This window comes from Tinamus guttatus, unplaced genomic scaffold (assembly GCF_059628265.1).
Source record: "Tinamus guttatus ecotype Peru unplaced genomic scaffold, ASM5962826v1 Tinamus_guttatus_pri_ptg000188l, whole genome shotgun sequence".
Lineage (NCBI taxonomy): Eukaryota > Metazoa > Chordata > Aves > Tinamiformes > Tinamidae > Tinamus > Tinamus guttatus.
Window position 1 is genome coordinate 2,322,610 of NW_028288722.1, and position 15,423 is coordinate 2,338,032.

The 15,423-nt window shown below is 49.3% G+C and overlaps 1 protein-coding gene across 1 annotated transcript in view; it reads right to left on the reverse strand.

Moving 5' to 3' along the window:
* Positions 1–3,743: 3,743 nt before the first annotated feature.
* The window catches only part of LOC104567239 (heparan sulfate glucosamine 3-O-sulfotransferase 3A1), a 37,683-nt gene continuing 26,003 nt past the window's right edge, over positions 3,744–15,423 (reverse strand). Inside the window, exon 2 of the mRNA XM_010214045.2 lies at positions 3,744–4,465. Within this exon, the coding sequence (XP_010212347.2) occupies positions 3,847–4,465 (619 nt within the window). The 3' untranslated portion in view covers positions 3,744–3,846. The remainder of the gene's footprint in view (positions 4,466–15,423) is intronic.

Consider the following 15,423-nt stretch of genomic DNA (forward strand, 5'->3'; position numbering starts at 1 on the left):
AAAGACCACCCCAAACAGCATATAGAGGAGTCTTGCTCCCTGACCTCCATGACATATTGGTGTTTATGTTCCTTTTAAATGTCTGAATTAGTAGGTGAAAGCAGTTCATTAGGAGTGGATTACACCAGGCTCATGAGTTAACATGGATGCAGCAGTCCAGTCTTTGCAGGAGAAGCACCTCTAGCCCCTCAAATATGCAAGGAGAAACACGTTGGGTTATTTCTGGCCTAAGACAGAGCTGGGTCCTGCTTTGGCAAAAGCAGTCGGAGTGACGCTCGGTTCCTCTGTTTGAGGGTCAGGGTGGCTGACGCGATGCTGCAGAAGGTGCATGGGGTCATGCAAGCAGAAGATGAATTTTGGCCCTTGACATGGACATGATGCTTTATAAACGGTGGATTTTTACACATTGCATGGTGTATAATAAGCCCAAGCTTCATCAGTGACTAATGACACGTCGCATTATCTGAACTAATACACCCAATTAGTTGCTCATTGTCAATGTATTGATTTTTCAGCTTTTTAAGAAAAATCAAACTTTGTAGATCGCTTTCATCTTTATTTATAGCTGCTTTAGGTTTCTTGTCCTAATACACATGCTCAATACTGTAGGCCTAGGAAGGGTCCATCCAGTTTTCAGTACAGGGATTAGTTTGCATCCAATTCTTCTTAGGTTAAAATAATCTAAACTTCATGGCTGGATTTAAAAATGAGCCTAAAGGGTTTAGAGGCTTAAATGTTATTACAGTTCAAAGTGATTTTGATTGCATGGCCTTCTTTTAAAAGCTGTTGCTCATAAATGGAGATATTTTTCCAAAATACTTATAGCCCAAATAGAAAAAAAATCAATTACACTGTCATATCCCTAAATAGTTTTACTGGGTGTGCACCTAGCGATACAAAACCTTAGAAATTAATGGATATAAAGTGTCTGTATTTTGGGGAAAATGTGCCTATATGGTTGAATTCAATGTGCTGGAAAGACATTTTTTAAAGGCACGAAAGATAGTTAGGCCAGTGTATGCACCGAAGATGTACTGGTTTAACGGGAGTGATTTGGTGGCAGTTGCAGAAGCTCCTTTGTATGGAAGTGCTTTATGTCACTATAGCTGTTCAATATGGGAAGAACAATCTGTAGTGCTGTAAAGCAGCTTTATACTAATCTAAATGGGACCATATAAGAGGCTGTAGCAATATCATTATATTGATTTTTTTTTAAATCATACACTTAAGTGATATTTATTTTTGTCAAAAACTCATACAGATCAGCCCAGTCTTAACTCTCCTTGAAAGACTAATGATCCCCCATGTCTGGCCTGACTAGTGTTTCTGTGGGAAAGGTATTCCCTAATAATTCACCCTCTATTTTCTGCTGTACCTTAAGCCCATTCCCTCTTGATCTAGCCAGAAAGGCAAAGAGCAGGTCACTCCCCCTCCTTCCTGTTGATGCCTTGGGGAGATCATCACCAAGATCCCATTGCCTTTCTCCTTCCAGGTTGCTCTATTTGTGACTTTGCAACTCCAGCAGTGAAATCCAGAGGTGATGGTAGCCCCGGAAGCCAAGGCTGCGCTATGTGATCAACTTTTCCACCTTTCCTACCTAATTTCTTGCATAAACCCTGAGGAGGAGTGAAAGAAAGGACTGGTTGGGGTCTTGCTGCACACCTGTTTGCATAGTCCATAGTTGCTTCCCATGCTTTGTTTGGAGAAGATGTAACAGGTGATGGGACATACTGAAGGACATACTGAAGCAAGGATAGTGGAAAAGAGGTGAAAACAGCAAGGGTGACACCTCGACCTGCCATGCCAGGGCAGATCACTGAACACAGCCCTGGTTTCCTACTGCCAGCATGTCTACCCAAGCACGGAAAGGTAAGGCTTTGCTGGGTAGGAGAAAGTCCTTTGGCCTCACTAAACTAATGCAGTTATTTTAATTCCCTTGGGAAAAGGGCCTTGCGTGCAAAACCACTTGGTTTGTGTCTTCAGCAGAGGGTAGTAAGGTAGTCATTGCTGGACTCTGTATCGTCAGGAAAGGAAAGAGGCACGTAGGGAGGAGCAAAGAGGTTCAGGGGCGCCAGCATGGGTATAGTCCATCACCTGCAAAATAAGCTAGTGCCATGAAGTTGCCATGGGATTTTCCTAATCCATTGGGCAAGAAGATGGATATGAAAATGACTTTCTTTTGGACTGGGCGTTAATTTTGTATATATAGTCTTAAATTTCCATACAGTTTTTTTGGACTGCCTGAAGTCTTTGCTCAGCTGTAATCTTACACCAGTCTTGGCCAGAGCACAGGCAGCCAGTGAGCTGGGACTCTGGACTTCTTCCTAACCACATTTACCTGGTGACCCCCTCTTAGGTGGTTATCGCTTGTCAGGGGCCTTTTAAAGTCAGATTGAAGAAAGGGAACATTATCATGATCAGTCTTTTTACAACACCAAGCACTAATTAGGTGCTACTATAGTTCAGAAAATACAGATGATAAATAACCAGCGGTTAAGTGGGCCCACTGTAACACATGAGCTTAAGTAATAGGTTCCTGTTGCTGGGGTATTCTTATCACCCTAAAAAGGTAATGAGGATGAAAACAAAGAATTTAAAGCACCTGTTTATTGCAAATAGATTTGTTTTCCTTGACAGTTTTTAAGGCCCTGGAAAACTAGTGATGTCCTTCCTATTTTCCTCTTGGTTCTCTGGTAGGAAATGCAAAGAAAGCCTCCATTGTTTCTCCTCATATATGTTCTCAACTCTTTCTGAACGTGTTTTATTTTTTTCTTTTGTTTTTCAGACAATCTTTGCTCCATCTATTTTTCTGTTAGGACATGCCCAATCCAAAGCATTCTTCAATATGGCTTAGGTATCATACGCAAGACAGCTCCCTCCAAGCTTGCTTCCCACACAGGGGAAGCGGGAAGTTGGGCTAGTCCCTCCAGGACAGGTATGACACAAGTGGGATCTGAGCATGGATCCTCCCCTGCCCATCATCCAACTCACTTCCGATGGGGCCTGCTGGGCCAAGTGTGCTGTAGTGAGGAATAGAGAAGGGGGCAGCATTCCTGGGAATGGGGAGACTGTTTTAGAGCCAAATCTCTTGAATGAGGGCTTTTGATTATCTTGAAAATTTTAATCATAAAGTCAACAGGATAATTTATTTTTCTTTTCCTTTTGGCTACCAAAAGTGTTTCAAAACAAAACAAAGGAGTATTGGTTTTGGCTTCTATAAGATGAAAAGTGCTAACTTTGGTTGATGAAGAAAGTTTGATTTGGGGTGGGACCAAAAGTCAAAGAAAAACTGGGTAAATGAAATTCTCACCCATAGTTTAATGCAAATTAAAAAAAAAAAAAAAGTCGTCTCTGGTACAATTTTAAAAGCCAAATCAGGTATTGGGCTGCCTTTGGCTCAATTGGCAGAAGTGACTAAAGTCTGATCTAAAATGGGATTCACAAACCAAATTCTGGCTGACTTTCCAGTAAGACTGGGCTCCCTCTAGCACCCATGTCACCTCTGGAATGGAACTTGTGAGCATCTCATTTTTTTTTTTTAATCTGTCCTGTTTTTAGAGACACAGTGCTAAGTCTTGGACCCATTAAAGGAAATGACCAAGCTGTGGGTGATGTCAGTAGCACCAAGTTGCAGTTCACAGCCTCCTTTGTCCTCAGCTAGGACACATCACCTCGTCTCCGAGAGAAGAGAGAAAACAAAGCAGCATCAAAATAATAATAATAAAAAAAGAAAACAAATAGCATTTTCAGCACAACTATTATTCTGTATTTCCCCCATCTCTACTGATATGTAAAAAAAATATATATTATATTATATTTTCCTTTTCTTAAATTATTTTTTGAGCCTCAGTCCCAGCCGAAGTCCTGCCCCGTCATCTGGTAGAACTTCATGTTGAAAGGCCGGTAGAAGTCCCGCAGTCTCTGCACCACCTCCTGGTCGATGTCGGGGTGGGTCCTGCCTTTCGTCTTCCCCAGGCAGTGGGGTTTGCTGCTGCCTTCCGCCTTCTTCAGGCACGGGAAGCCCTTGGTTTTGTTGAAGTAGAAGTGTTTGTCCGTGATGATCCTCTTGAGGCCCAGAAAGTCCTGGACTCTGCCCAGCTCGCCCGCGGGGTCGCTGATCAGCCTCTCCCCGCTGACAAAGAGGATCTGCCCGATGGGGAAGTAGAGCAGCCAGTTCTCCAGGTGCTTGGCGTAGATGCCAATCTGGATAGCACTCCACGACGTGTCGATGAGGCCCGTAGTCCTGTTTTTGAAGGTCAGGCTCTCAAAGGTGGGGATATCGGGCTTCTTGGAGAGCGTCTGCGTGTAGTCCGATATGGCTCTGGTGACGGGGTCCCGCACGACCACGATGAGCTTTGTGCCCTTGGACATGGAGGAGATGCGGGCCGGAGCCTCCTTGGTGACAAAGTAGCTGGGGGTCTTCTCCATGGTGATCTGCCCCTCGAGGGTCCTGGGCATGAGCTCCCTGAGAAAGACATAAAGTGTCATCACATTTGTCTTCTCTTTGCAAGAAGGCTCATAATGCAAATCCAGCAAAGCACCCAAAAGCACTCCCCATTTCTAGCACTCCCTATGTTCACTTCCTGGGCCTGTTTGGGGAGAATTAGACTCTCAACCTAGTGGACTCTAGACATATTCAAGGCCTCTGAGGGGCCTTCTGAGGGGGACATGATCTCCTATCTAGTATGATAAGAACAGCAAATCTGGACAATCCCGGTGGCCTATTCCTTTAAATTCCTCTTCACCCACACTGGGATTTCCTGCACACTGGCTTAAATTCCCTGGAAAAACAGTGAACTCCTTGAGTAACAACACTCCCTTCCTGTAGAGCATGAGGGATTTTCAAGGGCCAGGATGTAAGACTCTATCTTTTGGTATTTCCAAGGTGGCAGCAAGTTGATGTCACACAAAAATGTGCAATAGCAGCCCCCTGACCTCAGTGATTTCCTTCTTCCATCCAGAGAAATCCTACACTCCTGGCAGCTCGGGAAGTTCTCCCAGATGGGAGCTAGAGCAGGTGCTGGAATTCATCCTGCCCCACAGATGACTTGAAGATTCAAGTAATCTTGGGCCCATGCATTGGGCATCATTTTCTAAAAGACCAATGGATTTGGCTGCTCTGCTTAGATAACCCAAGCTCTTCTGTGCTCTACCAGGTAAGGCAGAGAGATACAGGAGCCATCACATCAACCATTTGTCCTTCTGACATTCAGTTCTGCTGCTGGTAGAGATATTCTCAGCTTGTTCCTGGTACTGCAGGGCAAATTCCAGGCCAAAACCAGGTCCTGGTGCAATGTGCCAGTGAGGCCGAGTTGTCACCCAGAAAGGACCTCGTGGCTCTTGAAGTGATGCCAGCCTGTGAGACACTTGTCTGGGAACCAGCTCCAACCCAAACATCTCCTGCTAGTTTCCCATCCCCTGAAAAGGGGTAGCTCTGAATCAGGTATAGTATGAGGGGAAAAAAAAAAGGAAAAAAACACATGCACTTCAGGCAAAGAGGTGACCTTAAAGGCTTCCTCAGGGAGGTGCTGCCTGCCTTGCTGCTCCTCTGTTCTCCAACATATCACCCATGAACGGGAGCCAACATCTGCGAAGCACCAGTCATTTGCGCTGCTTTGTCATTTTGTCATTTGCTTGCACAAATCCATCTCTGTTTCCGGGTCCCTAGTAGAGTTTTCTAGCTACAGCTCGGTCTCCATCAAATGACCCAGTCCTTCCCAGAGGAGATGGAGAATGTATGGGAGGTGGTGGCACTCCTGGCAAGCTTGGCCTCCACGTGACTAGCAGTTCTCATGGCAACTGCACCCTCAGCTCCCAGGAAGGAGGGACCCGCACAAGACCACACTGTGACCCCTCATCTTTGACCTCGCTGTGGTGTTAGCACCAGCACGCTATGATGAACTGCTCCCTGCCTACATTATTGCTACTGTCTCGCAGCAGCAACATCTGGTTTGCAAACATGTGCAATATGCCAGCAAAATTAAACTCATCTATCAAAAAAGCAACAATGAAAATCCGACGACGACTGAAAACACCAATAACAACCCAACCCCAGGCTGAGTTGTTATGTTACACACGAGGTAGTGAGGATTGACCCTTCCTGGAGCAATTGTTTCTGTTTGAAATCATGCTGCACATAGGTGGAGCAAAGACGTGGTTCTATAGACGCCAAATCTTCCCTCGTCGATGCTGAGGCTACCTGTTCTGGGAAAGCTCAACACACTAGGAACCTCCAGGCTGGAGAAAACAACAACGAGGGGTGTAAGAGAGCTCTCTAACATAGTGAGTGACATAGAGACATAAAAGGAATCACTTTTGACAAAGGAAGAAGGATGGAAGCAGCCTGAAAAACGGCACAAGGAAGGTCTTTGCCAAGCAGGTACATAATTCAGCGGTGGAATTTGCTGTCACCTGATATTGCCTAGTCCGAAAGCATTCATGGTTCAGAAACTGGAAAAATTCATAGTGGATGAAATCAGTCAGTAGCAATGAAATGTGATAGTCCCAGAGACTCTTCAGATCTGGAGAGTCCATAAACCCTAAAAGCTGGGGGAGATAAGATGAGAGGACTCCCTGCAAATCTGCTTCCTTACGCTCTTCTCTAAACAAACACCTGATACTGGCCACTGTCTGGAAGAAGAGTCTGGGCTGGATAGCTATTTGGTCTGGCTCGCTACAGCTGTTGATCCATTTTTTTATGTCCGTGGTGGTCTTTTGAAGAGAGTTTTCCCTCACGTGCCCTAAGTCCACATCCCACAGTACTGCATTGCTTCCCGCTGGTTCAGAAGCCATGGCCTGCTGCTCCTCAAAAGCCTGCAGAGGTGCCCCAATGCTGCTTTCTCCTTTCCTAAAATGTACTTTGGAAACCTCCATTCAACCAAGGGATATATGGATGAGCCCTGTTCAGATGTGCTGAGGACGAGACCTGCCCGCCCTGCAGGAGTGCTCTCAGAATCACAGGCAATTGAGGTTGGAAGGGAGCTCTGGAGACCATCTAGTTCAACTGTCTCAATCCAGCAGGATCACCTAAAGGATGTTGATGAGGATCCTGTCCAGATGCCTTTCAAATGTCTCCATGGATGGAGACTTCACAGCCTCTCTGGGCAACCTGTCCCACAGTTCTCAGGGATGCCCTCACTTCTGGCATGCTATCAGAAGTGGAAGAAGCTTTTTGGGACACACACACAGAAGTAGTAACATTTTTCAATCTTGCTACTTGGACCTGAGCTGCACCACTGCCACAAGTGGGGACACTTTGTCACAGATCTAGAAACCATGCGATGGGAAGGAGGTAGAGGAGAGGTGCTAAAGCCATTGAGGTAGGACAGATGGGTCGTGATTCATGGAGGTACCAAGTCCCTCACTGTGGAAGCAGAGTCCAGGCACAAGGGAGCGTGCTGCACTGATAGAAGAACTAATTGCCACCATTTGCCACAGGACCCTTTAATGAGCGCAGCAGTGGTACCCTGTTTGGGGTGCTGTAGGATGGCACACATCTACTCCCCGTTGGTGAACCTCTGGCCTCCCAACGGGGACCCAGAGCAGGTCTGCATGCTGCAGGAACAACTGCCTGATGGCAATTGGCAATCGGCTGCTCCTGCTCAGGTCTGAGCTCAGTGTGTCCTCCAGACGAGGAGGTTAACCCCTTTGGTGGCCGGAGCCTGAAACACAAAGGCTTTCTTTAGCAGCAAGGAATCAATGTGCACCTCTCCGGCAGCGTCGGCAGGAAAAAATGCGCCAGGAGCCACCGGGAATGTGCTACCACGGCTTTCGGAAGATTAATTAATTACAAAGAGCATCTTTCATGGACGTAAACAGTTGCCTGGGGGCCTCCCCGGACTAATGGCATCTGGGTTTTATTGCAAAAGAGCCACTTGAAAAGATGAGAACCACAAAAATGTTTTTGGCAAGAGCAGTCACCCAGTGGGCCCTGCCAGAATAAATGGATGCTGTTATTTTAATTTTAGTAGAGCTCGGGGCTTTATTTAATTACTTAATAGGAGAGGAAGACTTTCCTCAAAGGGAGCATTTGGGCTACACATGCACATTCGTATTTGGCCTTTTTCAGGTCTGCACTTTCCCCTCCTGCGGCACCAGATGCCCCAGTCTTGGAGAGGCCCCGGAACGGCCGCATACAGCTGAGACCGCAGTGTGGAGGGCTGCTGCCGGAGGCGAGCGCGCACCCCACCAGCTACACGTGCTGTCCATGGGATGCTTGGGGTGCCTGTGAGGGTCTCCCCCATCCCTGCTACCACTCGTCCCCCTTGGAATGTCCTTTTCCTGCTTGCCTAAGTTACTTGCAGTGGTCTGCTCTCCTTTACAGACGCTTCCTACAATCTCTGGGGCCGGCCAGGCCCACCAGAAAGCGGAGAAGGGGTTTACGTTGGTAATGAAACAGTTGAGATTTATGCAGCATCTCCCCTCTGAGCTGCTGCAAGCAAACCCGCAGTGCTGGGTACGGAGGTAGAGGCCCAGTTACACCAGCTGCTGTCCCGAATGTCTCACAGGCAATGGAGATTTTGTGCTGAACTCCATCTGTGTGCAGGTCCCAGCAATGCACAAGGTGATGCTGAGGGATTTTGGGGGGTGCCTTGGTGTGTGAGAGCTTGGCATCTCCCTGAAGTACCTGGGGTCGCATTGCAAGTGTCCCAGTGCAGCTTCCCCCTACCCTGGCTCCCTGGACAGGCATCGCAGGGAAGCTGGGGCTATCCTTACACAATAGGGGGATTGATCTTTGGGGTCTTTATTACTACTTTTACAATTCTTTTTTGACTGTACAATGACATCTGTAAAGATCTTGCAGAAATTTTTAAGTTTCCCAGGCCAAGCATGATTTTGGTTCAACTTCAGACCAGGGCATCTGAGTCCCCAGAGACTTCACCTGCCCTTGAGTCCCCATTCTTAGCAAGAGCATAATTTTGCGGAGATCATCACTTTATGTCCACAAACCAAAATTGCCTGTTGGGCTCAGTTCTTGCAAGCCTGAGCACCCAAGAGTTTCTGAACATGCAGCTTGCAAGAATTCATGCAATAACACGTGCTGCTGGTGTTGGCCACCAGCCTTCAGCACGTCCCCCGCTTGGCATTGCCAGGGGCTGGAAAACTGGTTATAACAGCTGATTTGCCACAGGTGATTCGTGCTGCTGTCCTTTCTTTTTGCCCCTTCAACTGCAATCTGAGCAATGAAACAAGCAGAAGCACTAGTTGTGCAAGAAAGGGGCTCTTGTGGGGGTGACAAGACAAGCCCCAGGGCCACTCTGCTTTTCTCTCAGAGGTCCCAGCTCAGATCATTGACACTGGGTGCAGAAAGCTCTAGGTGGGCTTGCTTTTCAAGTCGAGCTGCTGGAACTACCTGTCCCTGGCCCAGGACCTCCCCTGCAGTGCACAAGGGATGGACTTGCAGAACACTCCCCATCCGTGCAGCCACGGATGGACTTGCAGAAAAGCCTTTCCCACATAAATCTAGTGCAGATCTCTCCCAGAGGGAAGCTGAAGTTGGAAGATAAAGGCAGCTCTTCCCAGGCTGCAGTGACTCCTGCCTCTCCAGCCCACAGCGATAAATAAAGTGCTGTGATTACAGCTATCATCAGCTCCACACTGGCCTCTGTCCTCTAGTAAAATTTGCCCCCACCACCTCTCTGAAGGCAGGACTCGTCTCCTTTTAACCCCTGGAAGTTCCAGTTATCCAGATCCCCTGAGCAGGCTGTTCCTCCTCATGGCTTTTGAATGTAATGAATTGCCATCTGAAGGTGCCCGTAACCCTCAACCGCCTGCTGAAAGAGCCTAGCTGACCTGTTCAGGCTAAACCCCCGATGGCTGAAGTTAAGCACAAAGAGCTTCCTCTTACCCCCAGGGCTGGAAAACAGCGCTCAGTCTCTGCCTGGCACTCCAAGCTTGGCTCTTTCATCATATGATCCTCCAGGCTGAGTGTATAGAAATGAACATCCAGCACTAGACATGCCAATCCAATGACACAAACAGCAGTGATGCTGTCTGCCACCTCGTCTCCGTGTTGCTGCTGGCACCGGCAGCATCCTGCCAGTGCCCTGGTTAATGCAAGGTGCCAAGAGCAAGGCAGGGTCACCAGGGACTGGGTTGGTGCAACAGCCCCGGGGCCAGGTCACCCTCAATAAACCTGCAGTCACAGAGCGGGGAGCAAAACTGAGCTCTCTGCTGCTGGGGGTGGGCACCGCCTCTGGCTCAGTGTAGCTTTACGTCAACTGCCACCAAAAGCAATACTAAAGGTCATAGAGCAATTGCCAAAACAGAGCCAGGACTGTTTTTTCCAAAGCAAACAGTGTTTCTGGTGCAGTAATGGCAACTGGCATTGTCTGGTTTCTTTCTTCCACTGCCCCTGCAAAATTACACTGTGAACCTGCCATTTCTGCAGTGCCAGCTCCCACAAGCATGGGTACATGGGACCTGAATGGTCTGGCTGCATGAGGAAAAAGCGGAAAGACCCAACGTGCTGGTGCCCTTTCATTGGAATCCAAGTGGCCACGTTGGAAAAGAGGCAGATCAGTGCAGGAGGTCAGTGAGGAAGAGCCAAGAGGAAGACCGCAGCCCAAAATACATGTTCAACAGGAGCTGAAATGTCCGATGTGATCACATTGGACTGATGAGCAGTGCCCGGGGATACCTGCACACTCCTGCATTCAAGTCCAGGCTCCTGTCAGGGTTGAATTCAGGCCAGTTTTCAGAGCAGTGCAGCAAGCACATAGCTGTGCTGGGGTCCTTGCAGAGCCCCCATCTCTGCTGCAAAAGTCCTTCCCTGCTGAGGTGGAGCAGAAACGGAGCTGTGGGGCAGGACGGCAACCCCAGCTTCGCTCTGGGCAGTCCACCAGTGTCACACCGGTGCATCACCTCAACGCATCCACAGTGAGACGGCCCCAGCCCAGCATTCAGCGCTGCCTCCAGAGCCACAGCCTCACTCTTTGCCCTGCTTAATGCCGTGCCCAGCTTAAAAGCATTGGAATTTCATTCTGATCCCACTTCAGTGGGTGCAGATTGTTTCAGTTTTCATGGGCACAACTGTATCGTGTGTGGAGACCCAGGCAGCCGGGTGGAAAGTCTCTTGAGGTGGCAACTTGCATTTTATAAGCAAGTGCCACCAAAGAGGTCATTGCAGGAAAGCTGTATCAAAGAAACGCAGCTCTTTCCGAAAAAGCCCACCACTTTGAATCCCATGGAATAGCCTTTCCTGCAAGCTACGGCTACATATGCTCCCACAAATGTACCATGGGGAGCGTGGGGAGGATTGGAAATGCTCCAAATGAAACCTGGCTGTTAGCGCCAAGTTAATCCGGTGTATGAGGAGGCGGCGATAAATCGCTTTGCTTCTGGACGCCTGCAAGGTGCCGGCTGCGGGGACCTCCCTCCATCAGCCGCCGATGAACCCAGCAGCGGCGGTGCTGGTGCCCTCCTGCCCTGGAGTTGCATTACAGGTTTGTGAAAAGGCCTATCCTTGCTTGGTTCATCCCACAGCTGGCATTCCTGGGGGGCAGCCAGCAGAAACCAGAGCCTTCACAGCAGGAGAAGTAGGATGGGGAAAAGGAGGCACAGCAAGCACCGGGGCTTCACTTGGCCTCCCGCCCCTGTAGCACTCATTGCTGCCTACTGCATCCACGGCAAGTTGTCTTCTTCCCTTGGGGCTCTTCTCTCCCCCTCAGGGCTTCAAAGGAAAGATGCTCCAGCACAAATGCCAACTTATGGCAACCAGTGGCTTCTATATCTACCTAACTAAAAAGAAATGCTGCCTTTAAGATCTGAACCTGTGGCTCCTATTAGGCTGCTGTGCCTCCTATCAGTGACTCTGTGCTGGCCTGAAAGAGAGAGCAAGGCTCTGAAGGCTCTTTGATGGACTGTGAGGGCACGGCTGAGTTACTTGAGCCTGCGCTTTGCCTTCCTTTAGATGTCAGATGAAATCAATAAAGAGGGAGATACATTCCTGGCATTAAAGAAAAAAAAAAAAAGTGTGGGAATGAGCAAGCTGAAAGGAATGTGGAAAATGATCGTGGACATCTAGAAGAAAAACCCCCAAGCATTACATCGTTGGAGGCCATGGTTGAAGACATGCCTGGAAGGAGATAGTGGCCCTGGTGCTGTGGTTGGTACCCAGCGAATGGTGGAGGTGCGAGGCCGGCTCATTAGGGCTAATGAACCCAGCCCCAGCTGCAGGCTCTGCTGCAATAGTGAAAACCTCACTGCACATCTCGGATGGTTTTATACCTCTGGGGACCCAGTGCGCCTACCAGCATTGGCAGCATTGCACAGAGAACGGCTTGGCAAAAACTGGGAGGAGATGGAAATGACTATGGTTTAATGTTGCACCTGGAAATCTCACATGACTTTTATTACCAAATTTCACCTCTGCACTAGCAATCTGAGAAGTAGCTGTAGAAGGGAGAGTTCAAGGGTCTGAAGCTGTGAAAACCTACCAGCAATGCACTGATATCTCAGTGATTTTCAGTCCTAAGTCACCAATCTTTTCCCAGGCTTCCCACATCAAACCCCAATCCCAGCCATCAGTGAGGCTGCGAGGGACCACATTTCAGGAGAAATTTAGGTGTGCACTCAAGCAGGTCACTAAGCTGGGACCAAGTTCAGGCTTTGAGGTACCCCATCTCCTGGACCTGCCTCTCTGAGGCTAAAGATCTGCCTTTTTTTCTGATGCCTGATCTCCACAGTTGTCCAGTGGGCGGTCTCAGCTGGCATCATTCTCAGTTTTGGGTGCATCTCAGGCAGGATCTAGGTCTGCGTTTCAACTTGCAAACAGGGCTCCCATTTGTGTGTGGAATTTGGCTGGCAAATTTGGCACCAACGCTGCCAAACTCACCAGTTCTTTGACAAGCACAGACTGAAGGAGAAATGGTGCAGGAATAGAGTTGGGAATTCAAACTGCATGCAAAATAGGACATGCAAATGGCCCTATGAGGGGACACCAAAGGACCTAGGCCATGATGTCCATGTCAGTGAGAGGTCTCTCCCATGGCTAACAATCCTGCTTTTGAGGTATTTTCTCCTGGTAGCAGAAATGTTCAGGGAAATCTGAGTGTTGTCCAAAGGCTACGGCATCTCACAGAGGCTAACTACACACTTGAGAAGAAAGTGCAATGGAGGAGAAGCCATCTTCTGCCTCTGCTCTTATGTGTGTGCTGAGCATACAGCCATCACTGGTGCAAGATGTGTGTTCACCTGGGCTGCTATCGCCCACAATTCTGCTTCCTTGGCTGGACAGAGAGGATGGGAAGGTGTCCTTATTTGCCAGCAGGATGGTTCATTTTGATGAACAGTAAGTGGACTCCGTGATTTTTGCTTCTAGGAATGATTGGTGGATCCCTGTCCCCGTGGCACGCTCACTGCACCCTGCTCAAGGACGTTGTTCTCAGGATGCATGCTTTTTTTACTATCTTTACTTTTACTTGAATACTAACATTCAAGAAGATTTTTAATACAACACATGCACAAAAACAGTGTCTTTTTGTGCTGGTTTCTTCTCTGTTCATCCCGAGTCAAAGTGGGTTTATTGTGGTGGACGCAGCTCGGGATGAGCAGCAAACCCACTGGCTCCAGCAGCGATCCCAGGCGGTGCTGGGCTACACACGCAGTGGGCAGCATTCCCCTCCCGCACACGCCACCGTGGCTGTCCCCTTTGGGGTGGTCCTAGCGAGCTACAGGGAAGCAATTCAGGGAACAAGGGTGGCCTCGGGAATCCCCAGCTCAGGGCCAGGCAGCCCAGGGGCTGCGAAAGCCATCGGAGCAGCGCTCAGAGAACGTGCTGTGTTTGCCCACCGTTACACACCTCCGCAGGGGGATACGCTCTTTCCGGACCCCAGGCACGTGGCCCTGCTCAGAAACAGCAGGAACAATATGTGACCATCCACCAGGCAGGAAGCCACAGCGTCCTCCAGATAACACGTGTCATTTCTTTCCCTTCTGCCAACCAAGAGCCTGGTGCTGAGCGAATGAGTGGGTCACTCCAGCCAAGCATCCCTACCCATGGAGCTGGTCCACATCACGGAGCCACATGCGGCAGAGACCCATGTGCATGAGTAGTAGCATCATGCTGTCCATGAGGGCCGCAGCTGGAGTTTCAAGTGGAAGCAGACTTGGCCTGGATGGTGTGTCCTTAATTTAGCACAACAATGGGAAATTCTCCCAGGACATAGAGGTGGGGACCACTTTGTTGCCTTAAAGGACCCAGGTAGGTCCTTCAGAAATACCTGCAGGCCCATTAGAGATGCTGGATGCATGACGGGAGGTCTTCTGCCTTCCCTTCAGAGATGCGCTGTGGTGCCTCCCTCCCCGCTTCCCACTGTGGTCACCAGCTGCCCTGGGGTGCAAGTTGCCCAAGCCTCTGGGAATGCAGGAGGGCAGGAGTCTTCCTGCTGCCCCCATCAATGGGAGCTGCAAACAAAATCCGCCGGGACACATGATGGACGGGAAAGGAGATTGCATGGAGAAGAGCTAATTACAGAGCGTGAGCCCTCGGCCTAATTGCTCTGATTAATTATTGATGGTGAGGAGCGCTCCTCTGGGGACGCAGGTAACCAGAGCGCCTTGTGCTGAGGGAGCCTCCCGGCGGCCTCCTGTTTAACGGAGCTCTTGACGGTGTAGCCAAGAGGCTACGTTGGCAACGGGGAACAGGGACCGCGCGGAGCAGCTCCCGCAAGGCAGCAGTGCTGGGAAGCACCGTCTTGGCACCTCCCGGAGACCGTCAGCGCCTAAGTGCTATCGACAAGGAGGAACTCTCAGATGCCATTAGCAGCGCGGGCCATTGATTTTCTTTTGCAGAACAAGGAACTCATTTGAGCTTAGGCAATCACAGGATGGCACAAGCCCTTCCTCCTGGCTGAGCAGCCACGGGCTGGAAAAGGGGCGTTTTGCAGTTGTTTTTTCCAATGACAAAAGAAAAATAAAGCAGAAGTCGCCGTGCTATATTTCTGCATCCTTCCAGAAGTGCCGCCAACTCCTGCCCAGTGACTTTGCTGGTAAATCCTTTTTTGAGCCACCCACAGGCCAGAAGAAGGTGACTCTAGAGCCTCGGTGGCCACAGACTCCCGGTGCCATGTCCCCATCCTTCATAAGGGAATGGGGACAGCACCAAGGACCTTCCAAAGGAGATTTCCCTGCTGTGGTTGGGGATCACCATCATGCTCTCTGGCTTCATCAGCACCACCTCAGCAGCAGAGGAGGCCTGTGATGGTCTCCCATGGCCCTGGCAGCAGACTGCTGTTTAACCCAGTCCTATGAGTACTTCTGAAGGCGTGTTCCCAACAGGCTTGGTAGGAGTAGCACTTTTCCCTCAGCTTTTGGGATAGGCCTTGCTCCAGGGAGGACAAACCCCGCTCCTGATCATCAGACCAGAATCCAGAGCTCATCAACTTTGGCAGTGGCCAAGCAGACTTTTCAATAAGCCGTGAT